Source organism: Corvus moneduloides, chromosome 4 (assembly GCF_009650955.1).
Source record: "Corvus moneduloides isolate bCorMon1 chromosome 4, bCorMon1.pri, whole genome shotgun sequence".
Lineage (NCBI taxonomy): Eukaryota > Metazoa > Chordata > Aves > Passeriformes > Corvidae > Corvus > Corvus moneduloides.
Genome location: NC_045479.1, coordinates 33,286,924 through 33,302,985, shown reverse-complemented (window position 1 = coordinate 33,302,985; position 16,062 = coordinate 33,286,924). Strand labels below are relative to the sequence as shown.

General features: G+C 33.2%; 1 protein-coding gene across 5 annotated transcripts in view; it reads left to right on the top strand.

Annotated features, from left to right (window-relative positions):
* The window catches only part of LRRIQ1 (leucine rich repeats and IQ motif containing 1), a 105,397-nt gene that overhangs the window by 40,960 nt on the left and 48,375 nt on the right, over positions 1-16,062 (top strand). For all 5 annotated transcript variants that reach the window (XM_032107274.1, XM_032107276.1, XM_032107275.1 and 2 more), the window contains 4 exons: positions 12,239-12,328; positions 13,043-13,167; positions 13,768-13,866; positions 14,213-14,298. In XM_032107274.1, coding sequence (XP_031963165.1) covers positions 12,239-12,328; positions 13,043-13,167; positions 13,768-13,866; positions 14,213-14,298 — 400 coding nt within the window. The remainder of the gene's footprint in view (positions 1-12,238; positions 12,329-13,042; positions 13,168-13,767; positions 13,867-14,212; positions 14,299-16,062) is intronic.

Sequence of the window (16,062 nt, the reverse complement as noted above, 5' to 3'; positions counted from 1 at the left end):
AGCACGGGAGAAACCCTAGTCTTTGACAAAGATTTTCACTTCATTTATGCCCATTGAATGATAGTATATTTTTAGTACAAGTTAAACTCCATATCACGTGAAAAATTGATTGCATGCGATTGGGCTAGAGGAATGGCCTTTATCTTTCTAACAATAGCATGAATATTAGTCATTTCACCTGAACCATTGCTGATACCTTCTTGTGTTCATATCAGCTCCCATACGTTGCCAAAGACATTCGGAGGCAATTGATGGCAGTAGTGTTTTGTGTCTCTTTGATTGTGCAATGTCAAACAGGCTATCCCAGATGACATGAAAGATCTGGCCAACAGATGTTTCACAAAGTATGAGCCTGATATTTAGTGATATCTTCACGTCTTTCATGTGGACTTTGGAGAATTCCAGCCTACATGCTCCGGAAGGCTGATCTTAAGGCAACCTTTCATCAGCAGTCCATCCGTGTAGCAAACGATCTACAAGGCAGAGCTCACTTCACCTCTGGTGGATGAAATCTGACAGCACATTTGCTTGACACAGCTCTTACTTTCTGTACTATCTAAATATCAGTATTGTTGTTTTCTTGATGTAAATATGATGTGAGCCAGATGCAAAATGTCTAAACTTGCCAAGGTGTCAGGAAGCTGAATAAATTAAATATGATGAGGTTTTAGACAATTCTTTACCCTAAGCAATGACCACTGAATAAACATATGGACACATTCTCATCAAGAGAAGTATCAATATTGATGATTACATGGCAAACTAAGTAATTACTCTATTTTAAAAACTTCATTTTTAATTCCATTTAAATCACTTTAGTCATACCTTTTCAAAAAGAAAGTCACTTTTTAAGTTGCAATGAAGTTAAAAAGAAATCCATCAGTGTTCATCAAAAGAGATAACAGTGTTGCCCTGAGACAGAGTGTTGTTCTTTTTCTGAGCTTGATTATGTAGATTTTTTTAAATTCCAGTCTTTTTGATGGCTTTTGAAATTATTGTTCAGGAGTTTCCTTCCCATTTCTTTTTGCATATATACACGCAGACACATAGCAATTCCTAATTTTTTGCTTGCCTTCCACAGCAGGTAGGTAGCAGTTTTATTTTTCTTTCTTCTCATTTTTTCTTTTCTGAGGGGTGGGAAGAATAAGAACTAGCTCATGTGTGCTAACTCTTAATAAATAAACAGTAATTAGAACAACATTGTCCTCATGTCTCCCATAAGGAAATTTTCTTATCACATGTCCAAACTAGACCCATATGATGTGTTTTGTTTTCTTTTCTGATAATCCTTCATGATGTGGTTTGTCTCAGACTGGGAGCTTATGATTGTGAGCTTGTGACAGTGATTGCTGTTTTCTGGCTAGTGCCAGGAAATAAGTGTAGCCCATGGATTAGAAGGTCCCCATAACATTTCTTGTATCTTGACACTCTTATGTATGTCTAGATCCTGTAATTGCTTATAAATGTCAGATCAGCATCTGGCTTTTCTGTATTGTATGCAGCAAAGAATATGATCCTTTTTTCACCAAATTTCACATAAAGTTACAGTGTTGTAGAAAAGCAAAAAAGTATCTTAAAAATTTCATTAGATCCATCCCCTTCTTTTAAAAAGGAGTAAAAAACTCTCTCCTCAGCAATATATTGGAGGATCAATCTTTTTTTCATGAGTGTTTATCAATAATCTCTTGATATGCTCCTGTTGCTTCAGCTGCTGTGTTAATGGATGGTTATTCATAGTCTGTGGCTTCAGCAGGTGCATAAAACTTCTACCTCTTTCAGCGGTGCTGCTTATCTCATTTTCTAGTTGTCTCATAGGTGTTCTGGTCTTAGAAGTAGGTTGTTGCAGTCAGTACCTGAAAAAAAACCGCAACCACAGCTACCAAAGACTGTTGCTAACACTCCAGCTTCACAGCTCGTGCAGAACGTGCTCTGGTTGCTTTCTGGCCTTCCACCATGACATCTCAGTTCTTCCTACCACCTGAAATGCTGTTAATTTTTAAAGAGAACTTATCTTCATGACTTGTCTCTATCCAGTTCTTGGTTAAATAGCCGGATTCAAACAAATACTTCCCAAAGGAAAGCCTACTAGTGATGCATGGCACTACAGATATAATTTGGAACCTATATATAGCAAATGTTACAGTATTTTTATAAATTCCATTTAGCTTCTATGGCATACCAAAAGATAGTGATATCATTAATTATAATTCCTAGTCTTATATCTCTAAAGACAAACTCAAGCATCAAAATTGAATAAGCAAGGAAAGCAATGGAAAAATGTATGTAGGTGAAAAAAGCTTTAGTTCTCTGAAGTTTGTACTCCCTACAGTAGCCTCAGAGGAAAATTGTTCTAAGCCAAAAGCATCATTATAAATGGGAGCAATAATACAGTCATAAGTTCTTTTAAATGAGAACATCTCCATCTGGAGTCTCTTGAAAGCTGAAGTAAGGATCTCTAATCATTGAGTATATCTTCCCTAAGTTCTTTAATTTTTGTGTAATGTTGAAACTGATGTTATAGTGTAGATATAGGTTGTGTTTAAAATACCTACTTAAATGTCTAATATTTAGCATGTTCACATACATTGATTTCCATTAAAAAAGATTTTTTAGTAGTCCCTATTTAAAAATTTCAGGAGCTAACCTATTTGATTGGTCTGTGCTCTGTGAGAAGAAGCCATTGATGCAGTAATATTATTACTGAGTTAAATTGCAGTTCTTATGAAGGAACCAAAGAGGAACGTGAGATGTCAGCTTCTGTCATCCTCTACACATATATCTCTGCATGTCTTACTGCCTGGAGCTTAAAATCCTTTTGGTTTAGAAGAAAGGAGATGTTATCCAGTTGCAGCACAGTTTAAGTCCCCTGAACATATGTAAGTCCAAGGGAACAGATAGGATGCATCCAAAGTGGTTGAACAAGCTGCCTGATGTCATTTTGAGGTTACGCTCTATCATCTTTGAAAGATCACAGCAACTGGGGAGGTTACTGGTGACCAGAAAAGGGCAGACATCACACCAATCTTCAGAAAATTCAAGAAGATCCAGGGAACTAAAAGCCATCAACATTATCTCACTTTCTGGGAATACTTGGTGTAAATACATTCAGAAGCCATTTCTAAACACATGAAAGGTGATTGTGAGAATCCACATGGGTTTACCAAGGACTGATCCCTTTATTTGTTTTCTGTCACAAGGTGAATGGCACTATGAGTAAGGGGAGTGCAGTGCATATTGCATGCCTTTACTTTAGCAAGGCTGTTGACTGTCTCCCAGAGTCTTATTCCCAAAATTTGTTGAGGTATGGCCCAGAAAAGTAGGCAACAAGGTCACTGACGAATTGACTGCAATGCCAGGCTCAAATGGTTGTGTTTTGTCGTGCAAAATCCAACCTGTGGACAATAATTAATGGAGCCCATAATGGATGGTAGGGAGACCAAAATAGTAAAAAATTTAATTTGGTACCTGTATGATGGAACACAATGCAATCTCAAATGTGCAGATGACACTGTATTGAGGGCAGTGGTTGGTATGCTGGAGGATCAGGGTATTCTTTAGAGCAGTCCGCACAGGCTAGATAGACTGACCAGAGCCTCCTAATGTTCAACAAGAGCAAGTGCAAAGTCCAATATATTGGCAATACAGTTGGCTAAGATCTGACTTTCTATGAAGCAGTCCCACAGAAAAGGATGTGCGGTCATAATGGACTTTTCATGCAATTGTTTAGTTTCTAACAATGTAAACAAAGAATGGTAAAAACCCCAAACACCTCATATGCTATTATACAGTCTTAATTTAGCTAAAAACTGTTTATGTTTAGTTTGTCTTAGAATAGAGTGAGCTAAGGATTCCTAAATGCTAAATACTGTCCTAGTACTCACTTTAGTATTTTTTTTTTTTGCTTGACAAATACTTAGAAACTTTTTTTTTTTAATATGGAAATAGGTGTAGCTATTGATCATTTCATAAACTAGGAAAACATCCCAAAGAATCAGCTTCTTTCCAAAGAGTATCATTACATGTCCCAAAAGATTTAAGGTGTTGAGAACACAAGTAGGAATGAACAAATTTAAACTTGCAGATTCATTTGTGGATAGTTTATTTCAAGTAGAAGAGACACTGCTAGAGACATATAAGGAGGGCAGTATAAGTGAAGCTGAGAGATGATTTAGACATACCTCTTTAGAATTAATGATTTTGTAGTGTAATTAGAGGTTTGTTAGCATAAATTTCAAAAAATTCTGTTTATAACTCAGCTCTCTTTTGCTCTTTAGCTTCCAAATCCTTTTTGTTCTTGTTTCTGAAACGGGGGCTTTTAAGCAAAAAGGAAAAGTTGTTTTGAAATTTAATCAAATCTTTCATGTGACCTGAACTTTGAAACATGTTAAAGGTTAAATGACTATAAACTTGTGACTAGTCTATTTTTTATTACCCTGTGCTTCTGCATGACTTCCCTTCTTTAGACAAAACTGCAAGCTGAAGCACAGCTTTCTTTTCTTATTTTGTTTTAGTATTCATTACCTGAGCTGGATAGAACATTTTGGGTTATGTTCCTTCAAAATTGGGTATTCTTTGAATGCAGGGTATTTAAGGGGTGGGTTGGAGGTGTTCCTTGGCTGTTTTTTTTTTAAAGTTTTTATCTCATTGCCCTTTGAAAGTTTTGTTTCTTTGTTTTCATGGAAGTACAAAAACTTGGGAAAAGATTTATAGAGACATAGCAGCAAAAATTCATGTCATGTGCCAGAGTCAGAGAGGGGAAGTCCTGTTGTCATTTTAATGGAAAAAGACTATATCTGGGGTCTTAGACCCATTTTGAGGGGTGGCCTGAAGGTTCCAGGATCTTGATGTTAATTGAGATGGGTGGGGGTTTACATCTCAAAAGATTTTCAAGCATACATTTCTGATGCTGAGTTGAACAATGTCTAATCTCTGAAGCTGAGTTTGCCATTTACCCATCTGTATTTTTTATTCCTGTATTCAAAGAAATGATACAGAGCTTCCTTTGAACACTGTCAGGCTTAAGACAAAAATGCATTTTTAGAAAAGTTTAGGTAACATAGTCATGAATGACTGACATGAACTACAATAAGATTCAGACTTTTGGAGAGTTAATTATGTAAGTAGATGTTCAACCTTTTATTTGAATGAAAACTTCTGTGGTCCTTGAAATTTCCATTGTTCATTTACTTTTCCACAATAAATTCTTTTCATAATTTTATTCACATTTGTGTAGAGCATACACATAGGTACATGTATTAAATATAAATATATATATATATATATATATGCATTAGAATTTTAGAGATCAGCTAGTTTTCAAAGCTTGTTAAACAGTTAGGAAAAATTACATGTGAAAAAGACATCTCACAATAAAATTTACTTGAATGTTTTTATTAACAGAATGTGATTTTTCTGGTAATCATGAATATATCCTTCTTAGAAATGGACAACTATCCTTGTCCTCTCATTTTCCTGAAAGAATGCACTCTAATAATTAACCAGTTTTTGTCAGTCTATAAAATCTCTTGGGGTCAATTAATCATTGCAATGTTCTCTGGAATTCGTGTAATACTACTTTTTTTGGCTTGAAACTTTGTTTGGTTTTAGCAGTCATAAGAATGCAGCTGTACCCAGATTTCTTTTCTAATGTATATATATTGTCTTATATAAAGACAGGGTTGAAAAAGAAGCATTGCCAAAGGTTAAAATAACCTTTGTTAGAGTGCTAACCTATTTATCTTCAGCACATAAAATATGTGAAAAATACTGGAAGACAAACTCAGAGAAAAGGACTATTTTTTCTACTGTTTGCAGTTCAGAGATATATTTTCTGTAAAATTTATATCCACTAAGCTATCGAACTAAAAAGATTTTATAATTTTTTTTATAATGTTGTTCAATGCATTTACATATAGATTTAAAATGTCAGAGTTTAGACTGAATTTTTGTAGTACTGTAAGTGGAATAATAATGCATCTAATAGAAGATTCACTTTAGGATGTTCGTATCTGACATTTTCTTAGCTTTGGAAGTTTTTTATAAAGTCTGGGTCTGAACTGATGTTCAGCTTCCTAACACTGAGTTAAGCTTTACACGTGAACTTGAGTTTCACGGAAAAGCTAGTCCATAGAGTAATCTGATTCCTCAAAGGACTGGATGAAAGAAAAGGCTAAATACACAAATATATTCAGATCTTTAATTTCAAAGGAAGTTTTCAATCACAGTCTATCAACAATATACAAAAGAGCATAGAAAAGTGATCTGGTTCTTCTGTTTAAGCTATAATAGCTGAAAATTTGTGGTTTCTTAAGAAATTTGTTAAAACTTATTTAGGATTTTAGAGAAGAAATTCCCAGCAAATACTCAGGCTTTCGCAGAAATGGAGTTTAGTTTAAAATTAAATTAAATATGTCGTCTTGGACTAGCATGGTATTTAAATGAAATGTCCTACAGTGTGAAATATGTTTGCCAGGAACCAAGAGAGAAAGTTACAGCTTTCTGCCAGATGAAAGACAGTTCAGTGAGCTGGCTGTGAGTATCCAGAGGGTTAACCTTCAGCATAAGATCCTTCTGCCTCACCACGCCCCCTCCCAGTGGAAGCAAGTATTTAACCTACAGGATGTTTAACATCAGGAAAAGTAGTTCTTCATATGGAGTGTATTGGCCCAAAAGAATTTTTGTAAGCATATTTAAAATGGCGATAGAATGATGTTGAAGGTTCTGCCTTTCATTTTTCTTTGGTTTTAGCTTTTTTATTGTCTTTCAGTGAACAAGATTTTAACTGCACTATTCAAATATACTCACTGAAAACTAGAAATCAAGGACATCACCAGCCTGAAGAACTTTATTCAAATTTGTATTCTATAGAGAAGACTAATGGAAAGATTAATTCTGATTCATTTATTTATTTACTCTAATTATGTAGTATTCTTATTGAAAACAAATTTGAATGTGGAGAGGGCAGATACTTTGTAAAATCTGGTTGAAAAAGGGTTATTCCTCCTAAGGATGACGTTAATGGCCTGCCTCACAGAGGGGAGAAGAAGTACAGAAAAACACGTTGGATAAAACCAGGCAGGTGAACTGGATGGAGAGTGAATCTTTTTTTAAAAGCAGAGGATTCTGCACACAATTTCTATTAAATTTGAACATGGAAATACTGTTTCTAAAAGAAGATCCTTTTTCTTTTTCCCTTGCCATTCTTCCTGTTATGTTGTAATGATCAGGAGCCAGTCATTACTCTGAGTTCATGGTGTGTTTTGGATGTTCGTTTTTTTCTGCTTGTCTATATTCTATTGGGTAATGTACTTGTTTTTATCTTAAAATACCATATAAATAAATGCACTATGTAAATATCAATAATTTTTTTTTTTTTCTGAATGATCCCTGTCCTGAAAACAGTGAATGAGCAATGAGGAGATGAAAGAGGAAAGGAAAGAGGTATAAAGAGTTAGTTTTCCCTAATTTTCAAAGATAGTTTCACAGTTTTCTTAGGTGGTGATTCTGAGGTCCACCACGCATGGAAACCTGGGGTAGCTTCAGGTCCCATGGCATCCAGCATGATGCCCTTTTGAAGTTGATCTACAGCACTTTTGCAGTTATATCCTATAAGTGGTGTATATGATTTGCATTCTTTCTGGATTGACATAGAGATGACATGGCAAACACACTGACTATATAGTTATATTTGTCATTAGAAATTAGATTACTGTTTTAAAGTGATGAATATTTTCCTAGATTTTAGCAGAAAGTCCTTAAACCAGCAGTTTCTAAGGTCTGAAAGAATGTACTAAAGGAAGGATTGGCTTCATTGTGTCCAGATTTTTTCATTTTTTCCGTAACAACTGCTACTGAACTCTTCTGGAAGCAGAGTACTGATGTAGATGGATATTTGCTCTGACCAGAACAGAGTTGTTAGATGTCAAACGCTGGCCTTTCTTTTCAGCCGGTATTGTTAATGCCTTTTTGCATCCTCTGCTCCAAACCATAGTACAGTTTCAGGAATTGGTTTGGTTTCTATTATGCTCTTGTGATCCTCCTTGATCTCAGAGAGATGAAAGGCAATATGTGATGGCATTATTCACAGTTTGGACAGTTACTTGTAGAAGTGCTTCAAAGTCGAGCATAAGTTTTACACTGTTCTGAGAACTACTTTTTGTTCATGGTGTAAATATGACTCAGAACAGCCCTAATTACATGTATAGTCATGATATATTAGAAAAGATTATTTAGCTCCAGAATGTAATCAGAGAATATAAAAGATGCCTAGGATTAGATTGTGTAAATAACGTTTGCACTAAAATTTGACTTTTCAGCAGCTCATTCAGACCCAATTAAAGTTAGTAGAACCATTCTCACTCACTTTGGTGATTGTAGGATTGAATTCTGTTTCTGAGACTAGAGAAGTTTAATGCTTGATATAAATAGTTGTTACATTTTGCAAAGGAAACAATAGAGTAAATACCTGAAAAATGAAGGAGTAACAAAATGAAAAAGGCTATATATAATATGCCATGAAAAAAAAAATCCCTAAACCTCCAGAGTTTATTAATGAGCTGCAAAATCAAAGCAGGAACCTTTTAGGAGTAGTCTCTAAAAGGATAAAAAATGCATTGTGAATCAGGATAAAAAGTTCTTGATCCTAATGGATAAATGGAAATAGCTAATAATATGAAAGTTTCATTATTAAAATGCAGAAAGAAAACCCCAACCTCAAATAGATTCACACCTCCGTCTTCTTGAAGAGTGGTATCATGGATAATTGTACTGTGTTCAAAATTTAAAAATTTGTTTAGAACGGATTAACAAAAAAAATAGGTGTAACAAAAAATAGAAAGGTCTATGTATGTTTTGTGTGCTTGTGAAACTTGAAACTTTAAGTAATTAATACAGACTTTTTGAAACAAACACTGGAAATAAAGTATAGAGAATACAAAAGCATAAAAGATATCTTCAGATGAACTAATATGTGTTAACTGTATGTGATTTACACATATGTGTAAAGCCACATTGTATACCTCAGTATTTAAGAACTTCATTTTATTTGGCTCTAGAAATAAATATAAATATAAATATAAATATAAATATAAATATAAATATAAATAAAAATATAAATATGTTACATCTATAGCTGTTTATGTAGACCATACAATCAAAAACGGACATTTTATTTGCTTTGTAATTGATCTCAGATTGTTGTTTTTTAACCTTATTGAACAATATCAGTACAAACAGATCTAGTTTATAACCTTAGGTGTTGGTAAATCTGTCATAAACTTTTCATTAGGACTGTTTATAGGGAAGGTATGGACAGAATTTTCTTGAGCTTAGTGCTGTGAAAATGTCCAGGGAAAACATAGTGGAAGGGTGTGTTTGAAAATCAATTATGTGTTTATTTTTGTGGACAAAGCAAATATCAGGCTGGTATATTTTTAGAATATGCTGTACATTTGTAGGAGTATCAGATGTGCTTAATGATAAATCAGTTATCTTTTTTTTACTGTCTTGCGTATTTATGTCTTTGTTTCATACTTTTATATTTTTACTGATATTTCTTTTCAACACATAGGACACTGAAATACATTTTATAGGCTACAAAAGAAATAGAAACACTAGTAATATTAAGTTAATAAATGGCAAACACTACACTAGGAAAATATTAGTGAGAAAAGTTTCAACATAAGTATTAAGAGTAAAGAACTTTAATTGGGTTATGGTACAACTATAAAGCAAAAGGATTCAATCAGTGTACTGTTAAGTGATTCTTGTCCCAAAAAATTGGCTACACCTTTGGAGTGTTATTTCTCATGGAGATTTTTGGTTTCGTTTGGCTTTTCATTTGTTTCTTTGATTTTTTTTTTTTTTTTGATTGGGTTGTTTGGGCTTTTTTTAATTGTTTTTTTTTGGTTTTTTTTCTGTTACAAACTATTTCATCAGAGAAGTAAAAATTCAAATAGCTAGCATGCAGGCTTGGCCTGAAATCTGACATTAGAGCTTTGATAATACATTTGCTATGTAATACATTTAAGTACTCAGGTACTGTAATACATTTAAGTACTGTAATACTACTACTGTAATACATTTAAGTACTCAGGTAAATAATGGACACATCATTGTACGCACCAATTGAGTTGATTGTCATTTAAATTGTACAAGAAGTGGGAATCTACCTCTCTCCCACCTGATTCATTTGCAAATAGAGGAGGAAATAAATATTTCCAAAATCTGCTATTTTCATATACCTATATATACCAGCACTATTGACTGGATTGTATGCCCAGACTTGGACAATAAGTGAAAAATTCTCATCTGAAAAGCTAAAAATATGATTTGCATAGTTCAGCTGAGAAGTAAATTTAAAGAGCACAAGAAGAAATAATATCTCTTTTCACTGAAAGTTTTCTGTCAGATGTTGCACCTTTTTCATAGCTTTTCTTTTTGACCATTCTGCTCATAGCACCCAGGCAATTAGAAAACTTGAATATATTGTAGCTTTGTCTCTGCTGAGATAAGAATTTGTCAGTCTTCTATGTTCAAATTGTACCAATGTCACATATTTAATTGATCCCCTTTGGGATTTGATTTACTACAGTCTGCTTTCTGGAATGTTTTTTTTTTTTAATGAAACTTGTGTGAAACTACCACTTAGTGGTTATCAACATCAGAGTAATCACATCACTGAGGAGAGATAAATTAGGGGGTGTAGGTAACTGTAAAAGTTAAGAATGTGTTACATTTTGTCGTATGCCTCTGCAGTTTATTTACATAGATTTCTTAAAATTCCTGAGAGAGGAGTTATGATAAAATGGATAATGTTACATATTTATAATGAATTGAAATGTTGAGGAGGAGAAGAGCAGTTATCTTTTAATAATGAGGGCATAAAATTTTTCCAGATTTATTAAATAAAGGAATGAAACCCAAAACATACTGTAATCAAACAGGGAATTCCAGAAGCAGGGAATCAACCAGATGTAGGAATTAATCCATTTTAAGACATGAAAATAAAATCAAAAATTATTGTCTTTCTAAGCTTGGTCAGAATGGAAGCAGAAAGAGTGATCTTAGAGCCACCAAACTGAGTGGCCAGTACCTGAGGTAACCTTTCAAAACACCTGGAATATGATTCTTTTGTCTCTCAGAATTTCAAAGGCCTTGGAAGATCTTGTTCACTAATCAAAGGTCGTAAAAAAATATGCACAATAAGGTATCCAAACTTAGGATAATTTCTCAGGGTCAGAAATCAGTACAATCTGAAATATTTTATGCATGGGAGAAAGGTAGTCCAGTTTTATAAACTGGTCATTTTCAAAAGAATGAACCCCGGGCTCTTTGCTGTTGAAGTAAGAAGAACTGTAATGAGTGAGCCCTGTAAGTCAAGCCAAATTCTTCAGCAGTATTTACTTACTGTGTGGGAGTGATTTGCTTCTCTCGCTTATCAGAAGATACTGAAAGGACATGTGGTAAAAAACCTCAAGGACCTATAAGAAAAATAAGTTATGGTTGGTGTTGAAACAAAGGTTTTGATCCGAGGTTGGGTTTGAAACAAAGTCTAGATTTTGTTTTTATGAAAGAAAACTGAATTCTGCCTTAACGTGCTAAGGATGCCAGTTAGCAATTAATTCTGTCACTCTTCTTCATTCCAACCATTATTTTAGTTTCCCACTTATTCCATTACATCAAAAATAAAACTGCTTAATTGAAGCATATAGCATTTACATATAGCATTTATTTTTTTAACCTTGCATTTCAATGAAAATTACTCACCAATTCAGTTCAAGAAAAGCAAGTTTGACAGAATCAGGCACCTACATCTGGACATAAAATACTCAATTAGTCAAAAAGAGCATGCAAAGCTCTTCATGTTCCTTATGCCTTTAAGTTTCTTGGGTCTGTATTTTTTCAAAGTTTGGCAGTCTTTTATAATAAGTTTGTTTTACTAACAATGTTGGAATAAAATTACAGGAATTTGAGAAGGAGGAGATGCGTCTTATTTACAAAACAAAACCAAAACCCTGAAAGGAGTTCCACAACCCACAAATACTCTTGATCTGATCTGTTTAAAATAAAACAGTACAGCACAGCATCTCCAAAGGTGCTTTGAGTGTGATTGCTCTGCAGGTGGCAGTTCTGATATACAACTTGAAAAGATGTACAAAGTATGTAAGACAATTTAAAAGAGTTATCAAAACTAAACTGATTTTGTCAGTGCACTATTTGACTTTGCTCATTCATGCAGGCTGCGTTAGAGAAGGAATGGCTAACTCTAGAATCCACCCGTTTCCCTTCAAAAACACTCCTGCTCTCAAACCAGCTGCACTGGCCAAAGGTAACATGTCACAGAAACAACTTAGTCTTCAGTCTTTATTCATTCCTTAAGGATATGCTATTTTGGGGTGATTAATATGACAATTTAGTGACTTAAAAACACAATTACTTTTAGAAGTCTCAGACTTCCTCCTCATGTCCAGATGCAATTTTTCTTTTAGATTTTCTTTCATTTGCTTAATTTTTTCTTTATTTTGGATTTATTTCAACGCTTTACTTCACAGTAGCAGAAAAAAAGATGATGTGCTTCATCTGCACATTTGGCAGTGGATTAAAAATTGCTAGTTGACAACCTACTTTAAAAATACTAAGATCTGCATTATATGACAACAGCTGAATGTTTTCAGAACAGCTAAAGGTCATCGAACTGTAATGTCTGCTAGATATTTGATAAACTTTGAAGTTTTGGCTTTTTGTTTTTGTAGGGTTTTCTATTCTTATTACAAGCATAGTATTACTAATGTTTTGTTTCCTACAATTAAGAGAAAGGAGTCTTATAAATGTACAATTTATTATATTTGGGGATGTTAAGTGTAAATAAAGTCACCTTTTTGTCCTATTTAGTTAGTTGAAAGTAAGGTCTGTAATGGGCATGTAACCACTAAGAATCCTTTCAGTTATAGTGATAAACTTTGCAAACACTGGTGCAGGTTTTCCTGCACATTTTAAACAACTTTACAGGGACCATCAGCTGCATTCCTTGTCTTTCTCTTAGAAGTTTTCTAGGCCTTCAGATTCCAGTGAACATTCAGATAGTTTGTCATTATTGCCACAAGAAGTTTGGCAGTCTGCTAACAGACCACATTCATACTCAGCAGAAAAAATCCATTTTCATGGCAGGTAAGTTAAACTATATATTTTTGAATTATATTTAGTTCATTTGGATTTGACAAAAATAAAAAGAAGAAGAGGCTATTTTCTGATGTTTTTGCAACTTTTGGTTAATGTGATATTACTGGAGTTAAAATGTATTTACTTGCTAAAACCAAATACATTAAATTCAGTTGTTATTTTTCATTGACTACCATAAATAGGAGTATAAGACTATATATGTGTAGTTTTATTTATTTAGGTTTGACTATCATAAGACTTCTATTTTTTTCACATGTTATGAAATAGATGTTGGAATAGAGATCTTTAAGACTAGATAAAGATTAAAAGGGATTTCTTACACAGCTGCATTCTGTGAAAGGACTGAAATATGCTTCAAGTAATTGAAATGTAAACATTTCAAATTGATGGCAGACTTTTATTACTCTCCAAGATAAAACCTTCACGAAGTATTAAAATTGGATTTTTTTTTGCATCATTTCCAAGCTTCAAAAGTGCCTTTAAAAGGCACAAACAAGTTGCAGAATAACAAAGGCTGCAAAATAGTGTAACCTCAGAGCCTTTCTTATTTACTTACCTTTCATTACTGCTTTTATACTTTGTTTCCAGGTCAGGGAAGGAAACAGTGTCATCACAGCTTTCTAACTGGAAAGAAAAAAAGAAGTTTTTACTTATGTCTGAAAAAGAAGAGAAAATATCAGAAGAATGGTATGTTAAGGTCTTTTGCTTACACAGTGGCTTCCAGGAATAGGTATGGTATAGTTGGCTGTTGCTGCTTGCTTTTTTTAAGTTCCACCTTTGGAGAATCTCTGTTTTCTACCAAAGTAAAAATGATTGTAATTATTTTTGTAAGTGTCTGGGAAACTATCTTATTAAGTTTCAATAATGTAATGTTAAGATAAGAATTGCAGCTATCTCTGTAATTCAGAAAGTTTCATACCATGGATCAGTACTACACACCAGTATTCTTTTTGAAAAGTGTATTATACAATAATATGCAGCTGGTGTAACATAATACATGTGATATATTTAGTAAGTTATTTTCTTCCCTTAGGGGTTTTAAGGATATTTCTACTGCACAGCTAATGCTGAAGAGGGCCCATAAAATGAAACCTAAAAAATACAGTAATAAATATTTAGGTAAGTCAACAGTTAAAATAATGGTTATATTGATGTAATTTTTCCATTCTTAAAATAGTGTCTCTCTTTTAAAAACTTCACTTGTACAACATTAAACATTAATTTGAATAAAGATAGAGTGTGATTCAGTAAAAACAACTCATTTTAAATCAAGATATTTAGATTTTAAAAACCATTTTGAAGTTGAATATTTGACAGCTATGGTAAACAGAAATTTTATTTCTTCCTGTTCATGTATCTCTTTTTCTTGATGTGAGATTTATATTTCTGCATTTTGTGCTTCTCTTTGTATTTTCTTCTTGGGAAAATCTCAGGTTAAAATTATCGAATTATGCAAGAACTATTTATGAAAAAACCGGCTTGATATAGATGAAATTAAATCATTAAATTTTTTAAATTATATATTTACTGTGGAAATAGATAAAGCTTATCCAGCCTCTCATCCAACTGTGTTCTGGTTCTTCTCAGATACTTCCAATGTCAATGAACCTTTCTTAGAGTCATTAATTGTTAATATGATATGCTAATAGAAATGTTGCTGGAATATATTAATGAACATATTAGTCATATATTGATAGTACAAGAAACATTTAAACATTTATGACCCTATTTGACAATAGGACCTAACACTAAATGGTTTTTAGAAAATGCACCCTTATATACATATATTTTGTATCACAAGCTACACTCTTCTGCGTAACTTTGCAAAACTCTACTGTATTAAGTGTTGAAAATATTGAAAGATGTTTTGCTCTTTGAAGGGCAAAAATCAGCCTACAGATATATTTCAGCAAAGCATTTTTCTGTGTAATCTTTTCTACTTTCAATACCGTGCCTATGACTAAGACTAAATGTGACAAAAATGACCTATAGTTAAAAAAAAAAAAAAAAAAAAAGGGGTAGGTGACAAAAAGACAAGTAATCAGCAAACTGTGCTTTGTGGAAATGAGAGTATATGGATAGGAGGTTAAAGTTACTATATTTAAATCTTCATAGCTTTTCATGGTGCCCTACCATGTTACCTTATTAAAAAAAAAAAAAAAAAAAAGCAATAAGTATTTGGTGTGCAGCTGAGTTCTTAATATATATTCCATTTTTTTGGCCTCTGCATAATTTTTCAATGAATAAAACTTATTAGGTTATATCTTCTTTCCTCCATATGCTGTCTGTCTTATGTTAGTAATTAATCCAGTCATAAATGTCTGATTGAGCATATCAAATTTGCTATCCTATTTTTGTTGTAGTTCTAATGGATTTCTTGGATGTGTTTATGTTCACTTTGTTCAGATTATTCAATATGATGTATGGGTGTTGAGCTTTTTAATGTAATGCTTGGAATATTCTCAAAGTACATTGCTAGTTTTAAAAAAATTGAGAAAACTTTTGCCCAATGTTTTTATAGTTTCAAATTTTCTCCTCTTGACACTACCTCATATAGAATTTTTTTGTCTTTCTGACTATTACATCAAACACAAAAATAACCTGTGTATATAATTTGCCTGTATGGAGTTCTCTGTCTGTCATTAAAATCACAGGGGTTTTTTCCGATGAACAGAAAGCATAGTTTCCAGAACCAAAAAATGTGACTGAAAATATTTCGCCCCATCCCGTTTAAGTAAAAAGGTTATCAAGCTGACTATTCTTTCTCATACAGCCCACTGACAGCCAGTCCTTCCCTGGTCAGTAAGGACCAAACGGATATTATCAATCAAAACAAGTATTTTTATATTAAATTGATCTTAAAGCTCTAATCTTGTACTAAAA